General features: G+C 46.9%; 1 protein-coding gene across 1 annotated transcript in view; it reads right to left on the reverse strand.

Annotated features, from left to right (window-relative positions):
* Nucleotides 1-567: 567 nt before the first annotated feature.
* KANK4 (KN motif and ankyrin repeat domains 4) overlaps nt 568-26,224 on the reverse strand; it is a 37,959-nt gene continuing 12,302 nt past the window's right edge. The window contains exons 3-10 of the mRNA XM_030327334.1: nt 22,508-24,445; nt 21,085-21,196; nt 17,704-17,922; nt 15,993-16,080; nt 13,587-13,806; nt 9,458-9,600; nt 5,423-5,623; nt 568-1,127 (exon numbers count right to left, since the gene is read on the reverse strand). Coding sequence (XP_030183194.1) covers nt 1,023-1,127; nt 5,423-5,623; nt 9,458-9,600; nt 13,587-13,806; nt 15,993-16,080; nt 17,704-17,922; nt 21,085-21,196; nt 22,508-24,445 — 3,026 coding nt within the window. The 3' untranslated portion in view covers nt 568-1,022. The remainder of the gene's footprint in view (nt 1,128-5,422; nt 5,624-9,457; nt 9,601-13,586; nt 13,807-15,992; nt 16,081-17,703; nt 17,923-21,084; nt 21,197-22,507; nt 24,446-26,224) is intronic.

Genomic DNA, 26,224 nt, shown 5'->3' on the forward strand with positions numbered 1-26,224 from the left:
ATGCCCTGCTCAGCTCCCACACTCCTGCTGCAGTCCAAAGTGACAGGTTTTGCAACCAGGAGCCTCAGAAACCTCAGGGCCTTATGAGGGCTCAGAGTTCACTCAAGGTCTATGAGGGGAAAGGAGCCAGGACTCCCATGAGGCCATGGATATGGCTCTAGAGGTTATGTGGTGGCTTCTAGATGACAACAGCCTGTCCCCAGGAGGATGCTCATTCCTATTTGTTTCTTTCATAGATTCAGAATAGCTGATGTAACTAGACTCTGCCTAAATACATGTGGTGTGCTTCACTGGATTGGATTTCCTAATTAATTCCAATTTCTCTGGTGCAAATTGGGTCCACTTAATGACTCAGAAATGGTCAAGACTGTATACCTGGCATTGATACCAATATGCTCTTTCTACTTTGCCTGAATTTAAGATTTCTCTATCAACCCTAGCCAAACAAAGGCCCCAGATGGGGTTTGTTCAGTTTCAGCTGTCAGTATGGTGATTCTCCTAGGGTCCTCTAGAGAATGATTGCCAGAGTGGCTGCTTAAATCCACCTCCCCCCAAACCCCCCCTCCCCTCCCCGCCCAATCCTCTCTAGACATGCATATTCAATGAGACATATTCATGTAACTGATTAAAAAAACAAAAAAGATGGTGCACTTTAAAATTCCATGTAAAAAGTATTGCTTTGCTAATGTGCTCCTGCCTGTCTGCTCGCTACATGGTGCTACAAAGGATAGAGTCATGAGGAATTCAAGGCTGAAGATGTTGGGGATTTTTAGACAACACCAATGCACCCTGCGCCTTATACCCTGCTCTACAGGCTGCGTAGTTTTGGGGCTTGGCCTAAGGCAAAAACTACAAAGCGTTCTAATGAGCAGAATTATATAACAGGAATGTATGTGCATATTTGACATAGTTTCTTCTCTTGAAGGGCGGCCCTCTGGCTTTGACCCATGCCCTCTCCAAGGGCTTAGAAGGAGTCCAGAGAAGGAGTCTTTTGTTCCCAGCTGCCAATTCTTCTGTAGCCCCTACGGCCCCAGGGACCTGCCCTGCTCTGCGTGGGCCCGCAGAAGCCCTGCAATTTCCACATGGGCGGGTGATTTCAGAACGATGGACAGAGCTGTTCGGCCAGCCTACAGGGAAGAAAGAAAAGGAGAAACAATTTTATCGTGTCTGCCTCCTGCCCCAGAGAAGGGTGAGTTGGAAGGACCGGGTAGGCATGGGGCATTGAAGTCTATTCCAAGCATCCAGTGACCCTAGGAGAGGTGGAGATTAGAATGGCATGAGGCTCACGAAAAATGGGTCCCCTTCCACGGAAACATCATTCACTTCTGGAAAATCTGTGCCGATGGAAATAGAAGTGTCACACGGTTTGTTTGCTTGTTTTCCCACATGGTTTTTAATACTTCTTTTTTAAATTGGAAAATAGAGGAAAGAAAATAACTCTTCCATTTTTCCATTGCCCAGACCTTAATGAAAGTTAGCATTTTGGTATGTTTCCCTCCAGTCTTTTCTCCTGTGCAAAATTGTCGTTGGTTTTTACATAGAAGAATGATAGTATATATCAATTTTGAATCTGCTTTCGTTTTACTTTATTTTTTAAATGTTTATTTATTTTTGAGATAGAGTGTGTGGAGGAGGGGCAGAGAGAGAGACAGAGAGACAGACAGACAGACAGACAGAATCCCAAGCAGGCTCTGCTCTGTCAGCACAGAGCCTGACTCAGGGCTCTCACTCAGGACCTGAGAGATTATGACCCGAGCTGAAGTCAGATGCTTAACTGACTGAGCCACCCAGGCACCCCCCCAAGTCTGCTTTTATTTTTAACATACCATGGCACACTACAAGATTTTTCCCTCTTCTTAAAATTTTTCTTATTGGCTGTGTTAATATTCCATAAGTTAATGAACTGTTTCCTTTCTATTGGAGACTTACATTTCTAGGTCTTCACCACTATAAATATAGTGCAGACGGTATTTCCCCAATTCTACCTGTTTCTTAAGGACCAACTCTTAGAGAAGTGGGCTTACAGCATAAAAGGACATACCCATTTTTACACCTGATACATGATACCACAGTGCTTTTTACACTGCTGCAATAATGCAGGAAGCTGCCAGGCCCACTCTGTAAAGAAGCTGTATTCAGAAGGGCTCTCAGCCAACAACATGGGCCATTCTCTACAGAGAGTGGTGGGGAAGGCCAACTTGATGCAGTGGATGCTAAGCTCTGCGATGGCAGCCATGTTCTTGTATGAATGGCTCAATCCCATTCTGGAATTCTGAAATCTCAACAGCTCCCAAACCACTTTTATGGTAATTCATTTGCCTCCAAGTGAATTAGGAAGCGAAACCCGATGTGAGGCTATCTGTGACCCTTATGTAGCCCAGTTAGTGTGAATATTTTTATACTCTGCTTCGTAAATACTCATGAATTTAGCATATTGGGGGGGGCACCCAAGACCCCACTGGACTGTTCTCTGCTCTATTGTATATGGGTGGAATTACTTCCTAAAATGTGAAAATCCCTGGAAGCAGGTGGGAGGTGTTCACCCTCAGCCTAAAGCTCTTCAGTCTTCACCAGGATGGAGTCCAGCTCCCATCAGGGCTCCACACACCTGTAAATCACTATAATGCATGGCAAAGAGCCAAACAAGTTGAAAGAGGAACACAGTGAGATCAGAGAAGAGGATGGTGCTCTGTGTGTATATGATGTGTGTGTGTGTGTGTGTGTGTGTGTGTGTGTGTGTGTGTGTAGGGATGGGGAAAGCAGAGGAAGGAAGTGGCATTTCAGCAGGACCCCGAAGGATGTTCTTGGGCTTCACAAAACATAACAGCTTCTTTCTCTGAAAAGGCCTCATGACTGTACCTTCCTTTTACCACCATTTGTAAGTTGGTATCTGGCGCCATTTGATAAATCTTTCTCCGCCAGGTCAGACTCTAGATCTGACCTGTGGCTACTGGCCCAGAAAGAATATCCCAGCACCTGGCTCAGTGCCTGCCCTTTGGTCTGCACCCAGTAAGCACTGCTGAAAGAGGGAATGCTGGACGATAACCGAGAGGTATTCATTTCAAGTTGATGAAGAGCCTGAGCAGCCTAACTCCTAATGAGTATGTTCCTAGGTTGGGCGAGTCGGGAACAAAGCAAAGATTTTAAGCAGGGGGGGGGGGGGGTTCTAAAGCACCTGCGTAGTTTCGATTGAAGAGAGGCACCTGGGTTTTTGTAGGCCCTGTGCTCTGGTTTTCATTGTGGCACTGTCAACCCTGAGGTTCTCTGTAAGCACAAAGATGGTGTGATTACTGTTATTATGGGAAAGAGCCACGGGCCAGTCCCAGGGGACCCATGCGCCTTTGAAGAGGGCCCATCTGGAGATGACAGCCTGTATCTGTGGGCTTCTCACTTGCAGACCTGGAGAGTGAGGGACCCAATTCAGCTCAGAAAGTGTGGCCAGTGAGACCACCTGGGGTGGGTGAATCCCTCAAATGCCTCTGCCGGAGCCCTGGGAACAAGGCAACAGTGTGTAGCTCTAGTGGGAACCTGGCTTGGCAAGTTCCTGCTGGGCAACACTGGAGGCCTGAAGAAAGGGGATGGGCTCAGGCAGCCAGCACACGTGTGTGTGTGTATGTGTGTGTGTGTGCGCGTGTGTGTGGTGGTAGTTGGGTTGTCTTTCGATATGACAGAACCTACTATGTATCAGGCAAAAATGAGCAAGGTATAGTCTCTGCCTTAAAAGAAGCTTTCAACTTGATGGGTGCTTTGGAGGCACCCATTGCCAGAGTAAGCCCTTCAAAGGGTAAGCCTCGGGATCCAGAGACCAGTCCTCACCACCTCCTCTTCCTCATCTCTTGATCAGCCCCCAAGAGGCTGGGTGACCAATTTCTCAAATTACCTTCTAAACCTAGAGAAAGTGCTTGCTGGCTATTCTGGGGGTTCCACATTTATATCAACCTTTAAATGGTGGTAGGATAAGAGAAACTGATTTTAGGACATGAATTATCTCTCGGTTTTCCAAGGAAATTATTAAGTCATCCAAACCTGCGTCTAAGTCTCCATAGGATATGTGCCCATTGAAACAGTATGGTGACCATGACAAGGGCTGGACCCCACCCTTCAGGGTAAACCTGGAGGAACAGGGCTTGGTGCTTGGTAGGGCCTCAGTCAGCAGTCCCCTTGTCCCTATGAAATGTCTCACCCAAGTCACCTTTGGGAAATTGGGGTGTGACCCAAGCAGGGAGCAGGTGAGTGGGCCACAAGTAGGGTAGAGTTGGGGCTCAGGGGACCTAAAGACACTGGACCAGGGTGTGAGCTTCTTGGGTGTGGTGTGAGGGACCCAGCAGCTTGAGTCACTGATGGAACAATCTCAGGTAGTTCAGATGTGGCCCAGTGAGGGGGGCTGTCCTTGGGCAGGGGAGGGACTCTTCCCCTTTGCAGGCCTTTTTCCCTTCAAACTGTGGGTGTTAAGAAAGTATAGACAAGTCTGTGTAAAGCATTATAGTTCCAACAATAAGGACACTGAAGTCGAACCCGGGCTTGAGTCCTTCCTCCAAGAACCAGAAGCTTGTGACCTTATGACAGCTACATAAACTCTCTAAGCCTCTGTTTCTTTATCAGTGAAAATGGGGATCAAAGTATCCACGTCACTAGATTATTGAGAGGATTAGTGAGATAACGCATGGAAAGGGTTTGGCTCCTGACAGTACTCTAAGGAGTTTGATGGAGCTGGGTTGTACTAGCTGTGTGATTTGGGGTATGTTACTTAACCACTCAGTGCCTCTGTTTCCTTACAAGCAAATGGGTGGCGTCAGCAGAGACAAACCTCATAAGGTTGTTGTGGGGTTTCAATAACGTGATCCTCGGTAAATGCTTAGTGCAGTACTGGGCACTGAGCAAGCCCTAGAGACATGCCGGCCACCATCATTGTTATCACACCAGCCGTCACCACCATCATCCTTGTGATCATCATCGCCATCACCTTACAAAGACGTTTATTTAAGAAGCATGTGCCTGGCAGTGCGACCTCGAGCCGGCCGGTTGATGATATGCACCACCCTGTAAGGTGTATCACTGTCAGAGAGTGGACATAATTTGCACTTGGTTCCTCCCCAGCCTTTCAAGTCCCCCTGGGCAGCAGAGCTCCCTTGTCCAAGGTGCTGCTCCAAAGCCCAAATGCGGTTATTGCTGTGACCAGTTCAGGGCCAAGGCCAGGCCTGGGCACATTTCCTCAGGATGGTGTGAAAGGTTAGGATTTGGGGGTTCCCAGCTCCAAGGCTCCCCGCATTTACTACAGATCATCTCATTTAAGTCCCACAACAGCGCTATGAGGTTGATTCCATTGCTTCTGACATGTGCTTCCTTGAATTCTACTGGCTGGGCAGGCACTTTTCAAGAAGGGAAGTGAAACACCTACTTGTTAATTGCCTGGAAGTCTCACCTTGTCGGTCAGGCTGCTGTCGCAGGCCGGGTGTGCCAGGAGCAGCCGCACCATGTCGGCGTTGCCGTGGTGACAGGCCAGCATGAGGGCCGACGATCCCTCGTGGTCCTGCAGGTTGACATCTGCCTGGCAGTTGAGCAGTGCCTGGACCATGTCCTCCCTGTCATGGCTGACTCCCAGCATCAGGGCAGTCTGGCCTCCCTGCCACACAGAGCACAGGGGAATGGTGAGGATCCCCTCTCCAGCCTGGGTATGCTTGGGCAAGAAGGTTCCAGAAAATGACCATTGAATCTGAATCTCCTCCTGCCCCTGTTAATGGACACATCCTTCTCCACCTGGCAAACTTCTGCTTTGCCAAAACACTAGTCAAATGCTACATCCTCTCTAGAGCCCTCTGCTAACACCCCAGGCATGGGATATATAACACAACACTTACCACTTGGTATCGCAACCTGTCAATCTCTCTCCTTCTCGTGGACTGTGAAATTTTTGATGGCAGGGACTAAGCCTTTTTCATCTCTGTCTCCCCAGTGCCTGGCACCAAGTACATGCCGATAAACATGGAATGATAGAGTAAATGAAGGGTTGAATGCTTCTGTACTGTGGTTTTTTAATCTCTGCCCTGGCCTAACTTCCTGCAGGAAGGCTTGGTCTACTCAGAACACCCCTGGTATTTTCAGTTCAGTGATACCTAGAACCCTCTTGTCTTGACAAGATCTCTGCCCGCATGGTCCTATGGTCATTGCTAATCTATCACCATTTAAACTTTTTTTAAAGGTTTTTTGTTTTTTTTACTTATTTAAATAATCTCTACATCCAACATGGGGCTCCAAGTCACAACCCCAAGATCAAGAGTTGCATACTCTTCTGACTTGAGCCAGCCAAGTACCCTGGCATTGACAACTGTTCACATCCCTGTAATCATTAGTGCATGTGGCAGTGGCCTCAAGTCAGAAAGTGAGTCCAAAGCCCTGGTTCTCCTATTTCCTAGTGTGTGACTCTGGCCCCATCACTTGTATTCCCTGAATCTTGCCTTTTTCTTTTCTTAAAAATTATCATCATAATCTGTCCTGTGTACCTCACAGGGCTTTTGTGGGAATCCAGTGAAATAAAGGGTGTAAATAGAACAACGTATGGTAGCAGTTTTGCTGATTATAAATGGGCCATTTATTTCTCATAGATTTTCCTTTATGTACATAGTCCTATTAAATGACCTGATTATATTTTTCCCTTATGGTTCTCCTGGGTTCCAGGTAGGTCAGGCTTGTCTCTCACTGGACACCAGGCTTTTTTAAGGTTGTAAGAACTATGTTTTCCCTCCTTTCAGATCCCTATGGCTCTCAGCACCAAGTCCTACGTGTAAAAAGTGCTGAGGACATGTTTGCTGATATGTTTGCTCACTGATTAAGGGCCGGTCTGTGGTCACTGATGGATTATGCTTCCCTGCCCAGAACTTTGGGACTTAGAGAAAAGAAAGGAGGTTTGCAATCAGGAAAATCCTGGCTGTGTCACTTATTATCTATGTGAATTGAGTTAACTATTATCTATGTGAATTGAGTTAACCTCTCAGTGGCTTCTCCTGATCTAGTAAAATGGGAATGCTCAACAATATTACCTGCCTCATGGGGCTGTTCTGAGACTCATGTGCTTAACAAGTGCTGTGCATGTGTTAGCTATTATTGTTGTTATGAGCATGAGCGATAATGTGTGACAAATACCCAGTATGTGGGATTGTATTCTTAGGTATCCTGGTTCTCCATTTCTCTGGCACCCAGATAGATCTTTCCAGAGAAGCCTTGTTTGCCTTTTGGTTTGCTTATACTCAGCCCTGAAGTAATGGTTCTTTCTTTACTGGCCTACCTAGATCAGGAGATTTCCATCGAGACCCCTCTCTCCAAGTGGTATTAAAGCCAGATGAGTTATGTAGATTGTCCTCTTGTCTGTCCCTATGCCTGGCTTGGGGCCCCTGCCTTCCTCACCTCCCTCCTGGTCCAGTTCAATACAATTTAATTCAACGATATTTACAGAGTGCTGCTATATGCCAGGCACGGTGCTGATCCTGGAGATACAAAGAGAAATAAACAGCTTAGCCTAGGAGACTCCCAGCCTCCTAATTCACTATTTACCTGGTACCTGCAGCTCATATGCAGCTGAAATATGTAAAAGCCCTGGAGGGAGCTGAAGGGAGCAGTGGCAGCTATGAATTCCTTTCCCTCCTTAGCAACCTGGGATGAGACCCATGCCCTCCTAGAGCATCTATAAAAAAAAGGGCATTGATTTTGATTTTGATGAGCATCCCTTCTTAAAAGAGGGCCAATTTAGAAAAAAAATTAACATATTTATGGCAAACATTTTAAAATGAAAGCAGCTTTATTAAATCCCACGGGGTAGGAGCTCTAGGTGAAAATACTTTGAAAAACAGAAAGTGATCTACAAATGTCTGTTCCTTGCCATCAATAGGATCACTATTAGATAAAGTGTGCAAAGTGACTTTGCTATCTGGGTAGGCTACTGTCTGCAGTCACTTTCTGGGGGTGGGGGGGACAAGGGAGTTAAATATATTGTTGGGAGGCACTTTCTTTTTTTTTTTTTTTTTTATGGGAGGCACTTTCTTATGGGTCTCTAAGTTTTTTGCATACTTTGTGAGTGAGACACTATCTGCTCTGTTGTTCTAGACTGTCTTTTTATTTTTTGCTTTATTTTATTTTTTAAGTAGGCTCCACACCCAGCGTGGAGCCCAGTGTGGGCCTTGAAGTCACAACCCTGAGACCCAGACCTGAGCTGAGATCAAGAGTCAGATGCTTAACTGACTGAGCCATCCAAGCACCCCTAGACTGTCTTTTTTTTTTTTTTTTTTTTCAACGTTTATTTATTTTTGGGACAGCGAGAGACAGAGCATGAACGGGGGAGGGGCAGAGAGAGAGGGAGACACAGAATCGGAAACAGGCTCCAGGCTCTGGGCCATCAGCCCAGAGCCTGACGCGGGGCTCGAACTCCCGGACCGCGAGATCGTGACCTGGCTGAAGTCGGACGCTTAACCGACTGCGCCACCCAGGCGCCCCTAGACTGTCTTTTTAAAGATGCTTGTATAGTGAACAGCCTTGGAAGAAAGAGATAGCGTCTTCTCCAAAACAAAGGGCAAACATACTCGCTATCCAATATAAAAGATTCAGGTTCCCTAAGCTCAGGGTTCCTTTCCAGTAATACAACCTACTCCATGTACAGGGATCTGACCCTCCTCACACCTGTGGGAATTGGGTATTGGGGCTCAGGGTACTGGTGTAAATACCGATGCCATGGCTACTCTTCCTGCTGTGAGTGATACACTGTCCATCTCTGGCACAAGAGTTTCATGTCTTCTGCCAGCGTCCATGACACTGTAGCATGCTAACTTGTTAGCATTAAGGTAGAGTACAATCTCAGACCCTTCACAGTTCTTGATAGTTAAGCTACATCTCTGATCACTCTGGGGGGAAAGAGAGTTGCATGCATTCTGTTGTTCTCATATTGGTCAAAGATGGGTAAGTGGTCTTTTGAGGAGTTCCCATTGTTCCATATGGAGCCTTGTCTAACTCAAAGCCCTTCGGGCTAAGGACCATGCCCCTATGCTATCCTCTCAAGTAGAGGGGCCCAGAAGCTAAACAGAGACATGCTAACCCTTTGAACTGCTTTCTAATTCATGATGGAGGTTGATCACCTGCAGAGGCTTTCTACACAACCAACAAATGCCTTTCAGCATTTTCATGTCCTGCTGGTGCTAACTGGTTCAAGAAGTCTGGTCCAGATGGACTTTGCCCAGTTTCAGACCAGGACACAGATTACAAGCTCACTGACCTCTGTCCTAGCCTGTCTGGGTCTCAGAAGCTTTTGAGGAAACCAAATGTACAGGCTTTGGATGGATGCCATTTGGAGGGCCCAGCCTTCTTGGGTTAAAAACTCTACAGGGATCTACATGCAATTTTTCACCCCACTGGCAGAATAAAACTGAGAGGTACCCATATTTATTAAAGATGGGATCACGTTCACACCTCTTACCTGAGTAGCTTGGATGTTCACATTTCCTTCTCTTAAGAGCTTCCAGACGACAGCCATGTCTTCGTCAGTCTCTGCAGAAGCCAAGGGAGTGATCATCACGGCAGTGTAGCCGGCTTTGTTCTGATGGTCAACATTGCAGACACCTGCAGGGGGAGCAGTAGGCGCTGGGATAGCTCCCGGGTTGGGGGGGGGGGGGTGGGGGCGCGGGAGGGGGCAGGAGTGAGCTTCTGCTTTAGCAGAGCACACTTCAACAGGGCACTCCCTGCTAGTTAAAAGGCCATAGAGCAGAGCAATCTTTTCCCAGTGGTGGAGTCAGTGTTTACATTTTTAGCAGCCTTTAAAAGTGGCTAGTTTTCTTTACAAGTTTTCTGAAGCTACTCAGCAAGAAAGGTCCAACAAGGTAGTAGAGTCAGAGATGGCCAAGGGGTAAAATGACCAGGACTGTTTCCTAAAGCAGAGCACATGACATGATTCCCATTTTACAGATGAGGATACTGAAGGTCGGTGAAGCTTCATAAACTGCCCGAGTGAAGATGAAATGAGACCAGAGCTCAGGTGAGTCTGGCTCTCGAGCCCACCACTCACCTGGCCACCCATCAGCCACAACTGTCATTTTAGGCTTTACTCTAGGTCTGTGTACAACTCTTAAGTTGGTGGCAGCGTTTTCATGTCTTTTCCAAAGGCCTAGTGATATGTTGGGCAGTGTGCCAGGTGGCATGAAAAACGCCACAGGAAATCTTTCCAGGAATAAGCATCTTATTTGAAAAATCGGGGAGGGGGGAGGCCTCCATACACATTTGGGTTAAAGCAATTAAGAATATACATTTCAAAGTAGAATGAAAAATGGCACATTTTAAATATTTAAATACTTAAATAAAGTATTAGTTGAGAACTCAAAGGAAATATCTGCTTTGTAACCCTGGGGGTATGCGTTCATATCTCTCTGCACCAAAGGTGACATAGGTCATCAGCTTCTTACCTATTGTATAAATGATCCCACTTCTTTTTTTTGATTTATTTTATAAATTTTTTTAAATGTTTATTTATTTTTGAGAGAAAGAGGGAGAGAGAGAAAGAGAGAGAAAATGAGAATGAGTGGGGAAGGGGCAGAGAGAGAGAGGGAGACACAGAATCTGAAGCAGGCTCCAGGCTCTGAGCTGTCAACACGGAGCCTGACGTGGGGCTTGAACTCACGAACTGTGAGATCATGACCTGAGCCGAAGTCAGATGCTTCACCGACTGAGCCATCCAGATGGCCCACAGTCCCACTTCCTAAGGGCAATACCATGTGGAAAACAAAATCTTTCCCATACTGTTGCTTATCCAAAAAAGCTATGTATCTCTTTTGGACAATAAAAAAAAACTATCTCTATAGATCAAGTCATTTAGTTTTTCTTAGCATTTCCTCTGTAGAATGGGGATAATAATAGAACCTATGGGGTTACCATGAAATTTAATGAGTTAATATATCAAAAGAACTTAGAACAGTACCTAGCACATTGTAAACAGTCAGTAAGCACTTACTGTTTCACTAGTATAGTATTCTTATTTCTGTATCCTTGCTACTTGCTCATGAAGACTTAGGTATTCATTGTAACAGATATGGTTTATGAAAAAATGCCAATTAGGGTGACTTATTTACAAGTTCTGTACTTGGGGTAAAAAAACAATATTTGTTTGACATTCGCTCCACCCCACCTCAAACAATTTTTCAGAAATGTGCCATTGTGATGTCAGGATGCCAGTGGATACAAAAAAATCAGTCTGGTCCATTTATCATCAGTAAGCCCCTCTGACCACTGTCATGACCAGCTGGGCTATGAAAGCTGAATCTAACTCCACACATTGCCTCACAACTTTGCTTTGATAAAGATGGGAATATCTGCATTGCCGTGTTAATGACTTTTTTATTTTTACCTCTTGACTATCTTGTGTTTGCTTTTAAGAGGTGTAAACAGTCCTCAGGTTACAGTTCTCTTTACTCTCTTCAGGAACATGACTTGTAGCTCAGCAGAGTAAGGACTGACTCCTCCTCAGGGGTTCAGAAAGGGGCTTCACCCAGGGCTTTCACAGCAAATTCTTTTGAGCAGCCCCTAGGGAGTAAAGCCAACCCTCCCTGGAGTCAAGAAGAAAGACTCATGACTGAGCACGCTCCAGTTCAACAAGCTTTCTCCCCTGCAGCGGTGTTCTGGCAAAATAAAGGATGGATCACATGGGGTGCCTGGGTAGCTTAGTCGGTTAAGTGTCTGACTGCGGCTCAGGTCATGATCTCATGGTTCGTGAGTTCAAGCCCCACGTTGGGCTCTGTGCTGACAGCTCAGAGCCTGGAGCCTGCTTCAGATTCTGTGTCTCCCTCTCTCTCTGCCCCTCCCCTGCTAATGCTCGTTCTCTCTCTCTCTCTCTCTGTCTCTCAAAAATGAATAAATACTAAAAAAATAAAATAAAATAATTAAAAAAATAAAGGATCACAAAAGACTAAGGTGGTAGAGGTGCACCCGCTGGCTCCATTCTCAAAAATGATGAGTCACTTCAGTGTAGCCCCTTACGGTTTGTAGTGTGCTTTCTGGATGCTTCACAACTGCCTGGGATGGGAGCCTATGTTTCGGAGTGTGACTGGTCTGTCCTCCTCAACAGCCCTTCTACATTGAGGGAAAGTAATGGTACCTTCAGCCCGTTCTCCAGCAAATCTTCATTCTTTGTGCTTACGGTTATTTAGCTCTATCAGTAAGTTAAACAGAAAGCTTCCAGATCACTTTAGGGTTGGTGAGACCTGAATGGATTCTCAGTCCACACCAGCAGAAGTGCACAACAACCAAAGCTTAGGGCGTCTGTTCTCTGGCCTGGCCCACCTGGAGAACTTCTAACAGGCTGCAAGTCTGAGCTACTTGAAGATGAGGGCTCTACATTTCCAGTCTTTGGATTCTTCACGCACAGGGGCATGTTCCATTGAATTATGTGCCTTTCTCAGTTGAGCTACCCTTTTTGTGGTCTCCATGAATCCATGAAGAACTGAAATCTAGTAAAATTGGCTCAATGTCAGAGTTGGGAATTTATCTTCCTCTGATGATGTGGAAAGCGGAAAGAATTTTAGGCTGTCATTAGGTCCATCACCTATTCATTCCAGTAAAAAGTTTCAAGGCTTCTTAAGGGAACTTTGGAGTATTGGAATGATGAGAAGGAGCCAGTCATGAGAAAGGTTTTAGGGAAAAGGGTTCAGATAGAAAGAGAAAAGGAGGGAATGAGCATGGTGAGTTTGAGGCCATCTGATTGGAGTGGGTGGAAAGAGAATGCATGGTGGTGGCTGAGGGAGCAAATGCAGGCAGGAGTCAGGCCTTCTTGGATTTCTGAAGGCCAGGCTGAGGAAGTTGCCTTTCATCTTAGGAGACATGGAAAGCCGTGGGAGGAATTTAAGGCAGGGTGGATAAGATCCAAGTTGGGGGAAAGCTGTTGGATCTAGAACTGAGACTCCCTGATGCCCACTTAAACTCCTCCTCTAGCCTCCTACATAAGGTTTACAGATCTAGCATGTGCTCTAATTCCTGGATGCCAGGAATGGGAAGAACAAGTCAGTCGTATCAATTTTAAACCCCAGCAGCACACTCAGTCATTATGTGATCTTGGGATCATGCAAAAGCCTATTGACTTTTCTGAGCATCACTTGCATCACTTATAAAAAATCGGAGTAATCATCCCTATTGACAGGAGTTATGAGGATTAAGTGAGACCTCATTTTCCAGGGGCTTAGTAGAGGGCCTAGTCTGCGGAGGATCATTTGGGGTGTTAAATCTCCTATAGATACTCTCCTAGATATCCCACATACAGCCTTCCTGAACTCCTAGATGACACGGGACCTGGACATGCCTTCAGTCAGCCCCATCACCCACCTGTCCACGCCATCACTCCTAGGCCACTTGATGTTGTCCCACACAGCAACGTGAGGGTAGTAATACCTACATCACAAGAGCATTGTGAAGAATAAGTGACATAACAAAGGCACGGTGGTCTAGTCCACTTCCTAGAATACAGGAGGAACTCAGGACAGTGAAGCATCACCTCCCTGGAAGGAAGTGGCTACAAAAGTTGCCCTTCAAGGAGGGACCCGGGCTGTGCAGATGCACCTGTTTCTGACCTGTCTCCAGCAGCAGCTTCACCACAGAGAAGTTGGAGTGAGACACGCTATAGTGAAGAGCCGTGTTCCCGTTGCCATCTGCCATGTTCACAAGCAGCTTCAGGAAGTGTGGGGAGTGGGGCTGGACCCCACGGAGGTAGGCCGCCACCACAGCAGGGCTAGACGACTTCCGGCTGGAGACGCGGAACCACTCTTGACTGATGGTGTTCAAGCTCTGCCTCTGAAATACCAACAGATTCCAGTTCCAGGAGATTACCTGGCCTGGGGTGCTCCAGCCGGGGTGTTCCTTCCCACTAGGAAAAGTCAGCTTTGGATGCTTCACGGCTATCCCTTCAGCTCCCTGTAACTCCATGTGACTTACTCCTGGAGGGATCAGAGCTAGTGGGGTTGAGTTTGCACCTGTGTGATGAGCCCCCCATGTGAGGTAGAAAGAGGACTGGGAGAGCAAACAATAACTGGTGACAGTGTCCTAGGTGACAGTTTGAATCTACTGTAAGTTTAGCTTGCGTCCCTTGTATGCACAGGATAACCAAGGCCCCGTCTTTCATATAACCAGCCAATATTGACCTTAGCCCAGACTCTATCAGGACTTTTGTGTGTGTTCAATAGCCATAACTAGCAAGTCACAACATTTTACTAATGGGAAAAATGCATGCTGAAAGCTAAGATCAACAACATGGCCAATTTATGCTAGAAAATAAAACCCAAACAGCTGTGCTTGAATTATTTTTGGCTTTTAAGCTTTGCTAGAACCTTTAGAGAAAATGATTTAACAACCCATGGCAGGACCTCACTATCTGCAGTATTTAGCTCCTTTGGAACCATCGATGAGGAGAATTCCAGACATAAATGACATCGATTCTCTGTGTTACATGACCTACATGTTTAAAATAGAACATGTTTAAGTTATTTATGTAAGGGGGAGGAGAAACCATGGGGATGTGACTTCACACTCATTCTGGAAAGGGACTGGAGTTGGAGTCACTTAAGCCAATGTAGCCAGGCTTAAGTCCTGGCTCAGTTGTATGACCTTGGAAGTCATGTAGTCATTTTGAACCTTCCTGTCTCAACTACAAAATGTGGGTGAAAAGAGGGCTGGGTCCCTAACCTGTCCCTGGCTCTACACAGTGAGGTCTTTGTACAACCTGCTTTGTCTCGAAGGTGGGGTGGGGGTCGGGGGTACTTTGAACCTAACGTGGGTGTGGTGTCAGGTTTGCACATCCTCCATCACTTTTCTTTTTCTGTTTCTTATTTACTTTATTTTTAAGTAAACTCTATGCCCAGTGTGGGGCTTGAACTCACAACCCCAAGGTCAAGGGTTGCATGTTCTACCAACTGAGCCATCCAGGTTACCCTATGTCTTCTAGGCAGAAACAGTGGAATCTTTTGTGGCTGAAACATTTTTTATATATCAGAATATCTCCCTTTCCTGTGGAATCTTCAGGAGAATCTGGAGAAAAATCCTAATATTAAGGAACATACAGCTTAGTTCTGTAATTCATTCAGAACTACTTATTCTGTAACTCAGAATAAGTAACAGGAGTTTTGATCAACATCCATCCACATCACACACTGGTTTTTTAACAATCTGGGAACAGTTGTTTGCCAAATCAGCTGAGATAGAATAATCAAGATGGGTTGGGCTGAATCGATCATTTTTTACCCCTAAGCCTCTTCTGCAAGGGAGAACAAAATGGGCTCTAAAATGCTTATGGGTTGTTACACACTGGGGCTTACCAGCTGGCTCTCATGACTTGGGAAAATGTGTCTGTGCCAGTATTTCTTGAGTAAAAGTAGAACCTAATGGTTATCTGTTTACATCTCTGTGGGCCATGAAGGTGTTAAGGCGCCAACAGATATATTTTCTTGCTTTTGGTCTCTCAACCCATAGGTACACGTCAAGAAAAACAGTATAGACTACAGAATTAAATACCAGGGCTTGAGGGTAATGAAACATGCTGCCCACCGCCCACCTTCATTTTATTAATGAGGTGAACTGACTTGCTCAAGATCTCACAGAGGTCCTGGGACTAGAATCCCGGTTCCCATTCCACACGCTCTTCACTCTGCCCACAACTCTCTCCAATTGTGAGGTGATTTTGAGCCTAAGCCACACAGTTTTGTTTTGTTGATTGTTGTACACCTGACATTCAGGTGCAGCGCCTGATAACCCTCGGTAGTGCCTCTGAGCACCAGGCTGCTTCCTGGTGCAAATGCATCGGTTCCCCTCTCCCAGCATAACCCATCACCTAGGCAGCAGAGTTTGGGCAAATGAAGGCACCCAGAGGAAAGGGACTCCATGCACACCCACACTGCTGCCTCAGGCGGGAGACCAAAGTCACCGAGCTGGAACTAACAGCTTAAACAGCATGGACATCCTTCCATGACAATGAAAAATCACAGTACCAAGAGTTGGTCGGTGGTGGCCCCACTTTCTGGCAGATGTTGGCTCAATGCCCGGCATGCACTGAGGAATTCTTCTGAAGGCTTATATCTAAAGAGGAAAATAAAATACATACATATATAAATATATATATATATATCTTCATATTAATAAAAAAAGAAAGTAATCCCCTACCTTGACTTTCACTTCTCAGCAGCTGAAACACCCACACTAAGCAACTTCCCAGGACAAGGGATATTACACTGAATACAGCCTCCCACAATGAGGCTTGGCTTCTGAACTCTTCTGAAGAGTGAGTCAAGCACATTGCCCTTTTAATCCTGCTGTTTTCAGGAGGAGGGAGTAGATCACCAAAGCATTCTGGGGGCCATGGGCCTAACTGCAATTCCTGACATGCTGGGAAAGGAAGGGCTGTCTTCCTGACTTTGGCTAAAACATTTTCTGCCTCAGCGACTTGAAAAACCCAAAGAACCCAATCCATACTAGCAAATTTTGTCAGGTTGTTCTTTCATGAAGGGTACCATCAATGCTAACAGAGTCAATAAAATGAAAATCAGTTAAGCTGGGACGCACTCAATGATGAGCACTCTTCCCGTGTTAGTATAAGGGCAGACAGACCATCCCAGGGCAGGACTTAATGGCATTGGTCACCAGGAAGCTCTACCCTCATCACGTCTTTATAGTGCTGCCATGTTGGAGCAGCCCTGTGTACCCACTTAGCAGTCAGATCCCACTCACTGCTCATCGCTACCCCTGGCTGGGTGTGGTAGTGATGATTATGGTACTTACTATCCTTATTTCCACTATTTCTTGAGAGCCTACTGTGTGGCAGGCACTGTGCTAGGCATTTTACATATTTTTTCTCATCCAGTCCTCAGGTCAAACCTATCAGGTGGCTGTTATCCACATTATTCCAAATGAGGAAACTGAGGCAACCACAATTTAGGTGCCTTGTGTAAAGTGACCCTGTGGCAGACATAGGATTTGAATCCAAGTGTGTCCAACTCCAAAGACAGTACTCTTTTCATCATGTGACATGACCTCACATCTCTTTCAAAGATGGGGTTATGTCAACATGGCCAACGGGAGAGGCAGAAAAGCATATGGGTAAGAATCAGAAAAGATCTGGGTCAGAATCCCTGCTCTGCTACCTGCGTCACTTAACTTCTCTAAGCCTCTGTTTCCACATCTGTAAAGTTGGGATTATAATAATTTCTACCTTGCAGGATAATTAGAAGGATTATCTAAGATAGTACATGTAAAGTCCTTCGCATTTCTAGTGCTGGGACCATGTTAGCTTTACACGTAGAGCTCTATGACAGGATATCCCATGAAGGCAGGAGTTGGCTCAGTAAATCTGGGGCACCTGGGTGGCTCAGTCGGTTAAGCGGCCGACTTCGGCTCAGGTCATGATCTCGCGGCCAGTGAGTTCGAGCCCCGCGTCGGGCTCTGTGCTGACAGCTCAGAGCCTGGAGCCTGTTTCAGATTCGGTGTCTCCCTCTCTCTCTGACCCTCCCCTGTTCATGCTCTGTCTCTCTATCTCAAAAGTAAATAAACGTGAAAAAAAAATTAAAAAAAAAAAAAGAAACTCAGTAAATCTGGTGAACGGAGAGAAAGATGAACAAATGAACAAATAGTGGAATAAAAGGGTGAAGAAATGCCCTTGCTCTTTCTTGGAGGATCAGTGCTCCCATCCATGCCCATCTGACCCACCTCTCAGCCTTGGGATGGGGGAGGTCTTCAGGAGGCCCACCGTCCTGGCCTGAGGTGCTGGTGCCCTCTGGGATGCCCTGCCCGGCCTTGCAGCCGGGGTGGGCCTCCTTGCCCCGCTTGTGTTCTGTGCCATCACATTTCTTCTCAGCCTCGCTGTCAGACAAGTCTTCCGGGGAGCTGTCCTCACCGCTGGTCTCCTCGCTTGAGGTGGTCTCATAGCTGGAGAACAAGACAAAGGTCACTCATTCTGTGCTTTCTATCCGGTGCCCAGGTCAACACATATAAGAACCAGGTGGGCTTCAGATAATAATTCCCAGCTTGCTAAACCACATCTCCATTCTCTATACCTGCAGACCCGGGTGAGGGGACTCCCAGGAACCTTATGTCAGAGAAAGATGTGGTTAAGAGCTGTGGCTTTAACACCAGAGCTGTTAACATCTCCCATTTTGGGAGAAAAGATAATTAACTGAGCTCTTTGCAGTGAACATGTAAATAGCCCATACCCTAATTGGCCAATGCATTTGGAGGATTCAGACAAGCAATCCAAGATTCTCACAGAAGCATTTTTTCGGGAATCCTAACGTGTTGTCTAGAGAGGGGCCTAGATCTAGGCAAACATCCCCACTCCCACCCTGGATCCTCTGAGTTGACTGACAAATCATCACGTCTCCAGGTGATTATGAGGCTTCCCTTTAGCTCCCCTGTTCTAGCCCAGCTGACCTCTGAAAGGAGGGACCCATCTGTATCTACTCCCAGCAGGGTTCCATGGGAAACCTGAACAGTCAGGGTACCTGAACCCAGCATCTGCCTTTCCTGGCTGCAGCCTGTTTTAGCTATTACTTGCAACAGCAAAAGCAAGGGCGTGGGCCCCTTGACTTGTGGCCCCTCCTCCCCAGGAGTGATCCTTATATTCAATTATGTGCAACTCCACTGAGGTGACAGACCACAGACCATGAAGAGAAGTCCTGGAGGATTTATCGATCCTTCTGCCGATAGTCAACAGGAGATCCCGAAAGAGGATGCTGCAGTTAGGATGAAGATTTCAGGTGCTGGGGCCATTGGACACTGCCACAGAGACCAGGGGAGACCAGTGGCCATGGCTTCCACAGAACCCCCTCATGCCCTTTCTCTGAATGATGGCCCCTGTGGAAGGCCCCTGTGCTCACTGGATTTGCAAACCCAGCCTGCTCCTTGGCGTGTTCACATTCTGTCTTGTTTAAACCAGATATTTCTTCTACTGTGCTTGGAACCACCTTTTACTGTTGTGATTAAGGGAGTAGGGGACATACTACATTTACCAAGCTGTTCTTGTCTTACAGTTGCTTCCATAAAGACTTCACCTGGATGTCAGTTCATTCATTCAACAGAAATTTATTGAGCACCTACTATGTGTCACACACTGTTGTAAATGCTATACCAAAGTACCTGTCCTAATTGAGTTTATATTCTAATAAGAAAACAACAGAAAGTAAACATGTAAACAGTATAATTACATAGTGATAAGAACAATGAGTAAGATAATAAAGGACCATGGGATTGAGTAATGGGAGGAGGGGCTACATTAATTAGAGCAGAAGTTTTTTTCACCCTGGCTGCACATTATAATCACTTGAGGGGATATCAATTCCCAATATCTGTGCTGCACCCCAGACTAATTAAACTGGCGTTTTCAGGGAGGGGACTCAGACGTTGGTATTTTTTTTTTAATTTTTTTTTTCAACGTTTTTTATTTTTGGGACAGAGAGAGACAGAGCATGAACGGGGGAGGGGCAGAGAGAGAGGGAGACACAGAATCGGAAACAGGCTCCAGGCTCTGAGCCATCAGCCCAGAGCCTGATGCGGGGCTCGAACTCACGGACCGCGAGATCGTGACCTGGCTGAAGTCGGATGCTTAACCGACTCTGCCACCCAGGCGCCCCGAGACGTTGGTATTTTTAAGGCTCCCCCAGGATTTCCAAGGTGCAGCCAAGGTTGAGAAACATTGGACTAAAGTGACAAATACTGAAGAATATCTGGGACAGGAGCACTTTAAGAGGTGGGGGAGATGGATGCAATGACAGATAGCAAATGCAAGGGCCCCAGCATGGGCCCAACTTGGCACATTTTAGGGAAGAGAGACAGGAGCCAATGGCAGACACTGAGGCAAGCTCTAGCTGTAAGATTGACTTCCAGGTTTGGGCACAGGGCAGGCACTGTCAGGGGCATTTCAGAAGGGGAGAGAGAGAACCTGCTTTTAGACTTTGAGATTAGGCTGATTCTCCTTTCCTGTGCATGAGCTGGTGAAAGCTGAAAACGTCAGCGAAAGCTGACGTTAGTGGCAATGAGAACGGCAACCCTCCTATGACATCCCTTTTCCTTATATCTGACGTTTTCCTTGCAGAACCTGCAACAGTGCCGTCACTCTTATTTGAACCTGGTGTCTTCCTTCTGATCTGACCTGAATTAAGCAGGGGCCACCACTGGCTGGGTCATGTGCCCCTCCTTTAGGCTTACACTTCTTCCTCTACACATCTCAGCATATCAGCATTTTCTCTTTACTTCCTGTCTTCTCCCTGCCCTGTCCAAACTATGAGCTCAGGGCAGGGACCATGATTTATTTCACTTTTTTTATGACTGACACCTAATACATTTGTCAACATTTAATAAATGTTTGTTGGATGACTGGTCTAGAAAATACTCTGAATCCAGGGGCGTCTGAGTGGCTCAGTCCGTTAAGTGTCCGACTCTTGGATTTCACTGTTTTGTGAATTTGAGGTCTGAGTCGGGCTCTGTGCTGGCAGTTTGGAGCCTGCTTGGGATTCTCTCTCTCTCCCTTTCTCTCTGACCCTACCCCACTCATACTCTTTCTCAAAAAATAAAATAAAAAAAAAAAGAAAGAAAATATTCTAAAGCCGATGATTTACTCTCTAGAATATATAAGGTTTGATTCATGTTCTGAGTCAATAGGCATTGGTTGCTTTTCTTCATGCTAAAAGATGTTGGATTGGTTTGCAGTAAGTTAGTTAAAAGGAAGAAAAAAACCTAAATGGATGAAATTTGAAGTTCAACAAACTAAGAGTTTGTCCTGGTTTCAGTGTTTGTTGTGCAGGTTAAATGTCTTCTGTAAAGGGCCCATGTGCTCCCCAAATTCCCAGAAGGCACCTGGAATCCTGGCCCAGGGGGCATCAACACCGAGACATTAAAAGCACGGGATCCGACAGACCACCACAGTTGGCAAGGAGCCAAACACATGCAAACCCAAGATGGAGTTTTAAAGGGCTGTTAATTCCCTTGAAGAAAAATGAGAACCAGATGCTTCCCCCTAGGAAAAGAGAGCACTAAGGACAACAGCAGGATGGGAAGTGTGGAGGGGGCAGTCTGGGCTTCACGAGCGATGCTTACCCACCGTTAACCCCAACAAACTGAAGGTTCTTTTTGGTCCCATTACCTCCTGCACGGAAGCCATAGTCTTTCTTTTTCATTATGGACTTAAGGCTGGTCGACGGGGAGATCTCTAGGCAGACACAACATCACAGGTTAGAATGATCTTGGGGATGCCCCAGAATGCAGCAAAACCGGTACTCTTGCTTTGAGCGGATACACACTGAAGGTATGCGAGGGGGTAGAAAGGGACAGAGCACTAGATAATGTAAATCAAATATTGTGAAGGTCTTTGAGGAGGCCTGGCCTTCTGGTCAACACCAGCTGACCTGTCCCTGTCCACAAAGCCCTTCTGAGTGTGGATGATGGAGTGGAATTAGTGGCACTCTTCCAGAAGAGCCATGTGGTGTGTGTGCCATTATCGTCCCTGTTTTATGGGAGGGAAATCTGAGGCTCAGACTTGCTCAGTGAATGGCAGAATGGTCCATTCACATGACCTCTGCTCCAACACCCACCTCTGCCGGAGGGCACCTCAGTGGTCTTTCCTGGCTCACAAGCCAGTTGACACCTGCGATGCAGGGCAGGTAGAGCAGACATGTGAACAAGAACATGGTTTCTTTTGCTGTGCTCACAGTTATGGGAGGCATTTTCCAATGGGCAAGACTGGAAATAGCACCGACATCAGGAAAAAGCAGCCAGTTTGTGATCTGCGGCAGGAAGCAGACTTGGGGCCCCGCTCGTTGAGCAAAGCAAAATATGGTTCCACTTTATGCAACAGAAAAGTGTGTGATCTCTTACAAGAGGAAGTGTGCTCAGCCAAAGGGTCGACTTCCACATGTATCGTTCAATCTCTCTCGTACACACACACACACACACACACACACACACACACACACACAAAGTATTCAGTGAAATATTTCCGATCTCAACATCATGCTCCTCCAAAACCAGGCTAGAGAAAACCTCTACTGTGCAAGAACCAGAGAGGACCACAGGAATGCAAGAGCCCAGGAAACAGTGAAGGCAGGCTGAGGTTTAGAGTACACACAGCCAGGGCCATTCTTGCCCTAGACATTGCCTTTGCCCCATGCAAATGAGAAATAGGCACCCCTCTGGCTGGACACAGTGCTGCAGACTTGGTGAGTGAGTGTGGGCTGAATTTCAGCTCCCGTTTAACTTCCCTGGCTGGCATCTTTGTGCCCTGTGCTATCTGCACAGCTGTACAGGCCTGCACAGCCTGCAGTCAGGCCCAACCTTAGAGCAAGGACAAGAGTAGGGGCACAGAGCCTCCACTGTTACATAGATGGGTTTTTATTCCACTGGGTTCCCCGAGCTGCTTAAACCTTTTAAAAATACATATATATGCATGCAATTAAAATCCCTTTTCCCTTTGACTCGCCAGGTAGAGGAGAAATGGTTCCCTGTGTCGGGGACCAGTATTTACCCATCGGTGGAGAGGAGGCGGGGGCCGGGGGCTCCTTCTGGGGTGGAGCGTGGGCCGAGTAGGCAGACAGCAGCAGGTTGAGGGAGCTGAGTAGCTGGCTCTGGATGCTGCTGAGCTTGGAGGCAGGCTGCTTGATGGCACTGGCCAGCTCCGGGTACCCGTGCTCCAGGCAGCTCCATTGCTCCTGCAGGAGTTCCTGGATCTTCTTAACATATTGCCCAATAGTGGCATCTGTTGGTGAACTTGGTGGCCTCCCTGGGCGCTCCTTCCCTGGCAGCTCTGAACTGGCCTCCTCCCTCCCTGCTGGGGGAGTCTTTCTATCACTGCTCCATGGAGAGCCTCCTGGTCCCTTGCCCAGACCCTTGGCTCCCACCTGAGGGTCCCCCTCAAGCTCAGAGCTTGTTTCTTCGATCCTCAGCTCAGTGGAGAGGCAGCTACGTAAAGAGGGCGTGAGGACCATCTCGGGTCCTTGTGGCAGTGAGAGCTGAGATGGTGGCATGAATTCTGCTGGGCTCCAATCCCCCGGTTTGTGGCTGTCCTGCCCCCATAAGAGCCCATTCTCCTCTCCTCCAGCCCTCCAGCTTTCAGATCCTGTGCTGCCCAGGAGGTTGACCTCAATGCTCTTGTCACACAACTCCCTGGTCAAGAGTCCATGGAGGGGGTCAGTGTTGACCACGGCGTCAGTCTGGCCCTGAGCATCTTTGGCGTTCTCATGGCTAAGCTTATCTGCCAGTTGAGCTACAGTGCACTCTAGTTCTTGAATCCTTTGCCCTCTAGCCTTGATTTCCTCCTCCTGCTGCTGGAGGGCAGCTCTGACCTGGGCCAGTTCCTCAGTTCTTCCAGATAGCTCACCCTCAAGGGCAGACAGCTGTTGCTTCAGGCTGGAGATGCTGATGGGATCCATCGTGGGGAGGCCCAGGCTTTCCTCCGTGACCCGGACGCCAATGCTTCTCACGTCTATCTCCACAGGTGGTGGGGGTGGGATCTCGCTGATGTTGAGCTCTATTTCTTCTAGGGGGAACTCGTTCTCAGGGATGGGTGATGGCAGAGGTGGGGGACTTGGTGTTGGGGAGCCAGGGGTGACCACTACCTCTGCTTCTGGGGTTTTGTGTTCATCTTCTTCATCCTCGAGAACTATCAGTGCATCCTGGGATGAGAAGGGAGGACTTGGGAAAGAGAGGTGATTTGGAGCCTCCTCATCATCTGCATCCTCTGGAGGCTCAGCGCCTTCCTGGACCAGCTCTGGAATCCCTGGCACCAGGTCCCCAAACTCTCTGACTTTGGGTTGAGTTGTTGCTCGTGGGGTGGAGTTTTGAAAGCCCGCAAATCCATCTGCAGGGCCAAAGGTGTCATCACAGACATTGCCTTCACCCTGAAGGGGAGGGAGGGCAGGAGGTGTGGGGGGACCTGAGTTTAGGCTTGGGTCCTCAGAGGCCCTGTTTTGCAGCAGTGTGGCTGGCATGCTGGATGCCCTCAAGAGCTGGGGCCGTCCACTCCCGGAGACCAGCTCAGCCTCCCTGGGGGCTGCAGCCTCCAAATGTCTGGCTGTTTCCGCCAGCAGGGCCTTCCTGTGGTAGCTCATGTCACTCCCGCTGGTGGAGGCTTGCACATGTTCACCAGGTGGCAACGACTGGGCTCGCTCCTCTGTCCCCAGCGGCACCTTCCTTGGCACCACTGGGGACCAGTTTTGGTGGGGAAGAGCAGCATGGGGGCGAGCCCTGCTGTCAGGAAGGCTGAAGTTTCGGGGCAAAGTGCTAAACTTGGCCTGCTTGGCCCTTCTGTGGATAGGAATCCTTTTGATGGTGTTTCCCTTCTCAATGTCATCCACATACTTGAGGAAGTCCAGGTCTAAATGAAAGCCATATGGGGTCTCCACAGAGTAGGGGTGGCTCTTTGGAGGGTCTTTCTCTTCCTCTCCCTGAGAGGACTGGTCTTTGGCTGGGAGACATGTAAAAAAGAAGCACAATGTTAATAAGAATTGCAGGGTGGTGAAGCCGAATATGTGTGATTTAGACTTAAGGCTCTCACATGAGAGTTCTTCTAAATGTCCCAGCCTCTAAATTAAAGCTGAGATTCTCACAATCTTCCGGCCATGCTGAGAGTCCAGGTTATTAAATCAGTGTGTACTTAGCCAATGTCTGCAAGGAAATAGGTAGAGGAAATAGTTTCCAATTTGCAGTATTCATCTCAGTTACTGCTGTGGAATCTGCCCACAGACCAGCAAAATAAAATAGTCTTATACTGTTTTTCTGGTTCTGAGTCATGGTAACTGCTGAACTGAAGTGGCCAGGAATTTGCCGGATCAGGATACTAATTGGAAATTATGAATACTGAAGGTTTTGAAGGATAAAATACACAATTGCCTCAACATTAAGAAAGAACCTTGCATTATTCAAATAGATACTAGTAAAGCTTGCCGAAGCCAGAGATATCAAGGAGTTATGTCTTCTGTATTATTTAAGCTACCTCATATGTGTCAGCCTTCAGATACAGGAGGATCAGAGAGAATTGGAACTTGTAGTCATGCACAGCTCCTGCTCTTTTCCACCTGAAAACTGTTTAGTGCTTTACAAACATGAGTAAAAGTGCTTCACTTTCAAAAGCTCATGTCAGGTGAGGAAATACCATATTCTTCATAGACTGGATAAAAGCTAGTAAGGAAAAAGGGCCATGTCAAAAGGAACATTGGTGTACATCCTCTGAGAGGGGTGGGACTCATGACTTTTCAGGGCAGCCCAGACTATCAGGGGACATTGTGATGACAAAGTTCATCACACCAAGGCACCATTGATTTTCTTGACTCCAGCAATGAATACTGAGAAGAGGTCAGTCCTTCAACTATTTGCATCCATAAGGACTTCTTCAGGTTAAATCGTCTGTTCTCATGTAACACCCCTAACATTCTGCTAAACATGCTCCAAAATTGCTTAGCTCAGGAGAGAACATTAATGGACAGCAGCACAGAGATCAAGAATGCAGGTTCAAAAGCCTGGTCTGTATTTTGACCCTTAGGGAAATGACTTAGCCTCTCTATGTCTCATCATCTATAAAATGGGAATATCAATAGCAAGATGAGATTATTGTGAGAACTGATTAATTAATATTTATAAAGTGCTTCTCATGATAATAAACACTCAACACGTGCTCAATATTGTAGTTATTATCTTTGTGGAAACACAAAACATAGAAAATCGATGCCTCATAATGGAAGTGGATTTGCCTGGGTGCACAGAAGGGGACAAACTTAGGGGCGCCTGGGTGGCTCAGTTGGTTAAGCATCTGACTTCAGCTCAGGTCATGATCTTGCAGTCTGTGAGTTCAAGCCCTGCGTTGGCCTTTGTACTGGCAGCTTAGAGCCTGGAGCCTGCTTCGGATTCTGTGTCTCCTTCTTGTCTCTGCCCCTCCCCCGCATATGCTCAGTCTGTCTCTTGCTCACAAAAAATAAATAAACATTAATTTTTTAAAATTATAAAAGCAAATAAACTTTTAAAAAGTACTTTTCTTAGGCTTGGAGGTTAATTCTGCCTTGGTAGGAAAGGGATGACTTCATAAAAGTGACCTAAGACTGACATAAAATGAACAAACAGGAATTTACCAGGAGAACAAGAGGGTGAAAGACATTGTAGCTGTTTATCTCCAAGATGGCCACCATCACTTCCCACCCTCCATATAGGCAAGGGAATCCCACATGAGAGGCAGAGTCTGTTTCTCCACCCC

The sequence above is a fragment of the Lynx canadensis genome, chromosome C1 (assembly GCF_007474595.2).
Source record: "Lynx canadensis isolate LIC74 chromosome C1, mLynCan4.pri.v2, whole genome shotgun sequence".
NCBI lineage: Eukaryota > Metazoa > Chordata > Mammalia > Carnivora > Felidae > Lynx > Lynx canadensis.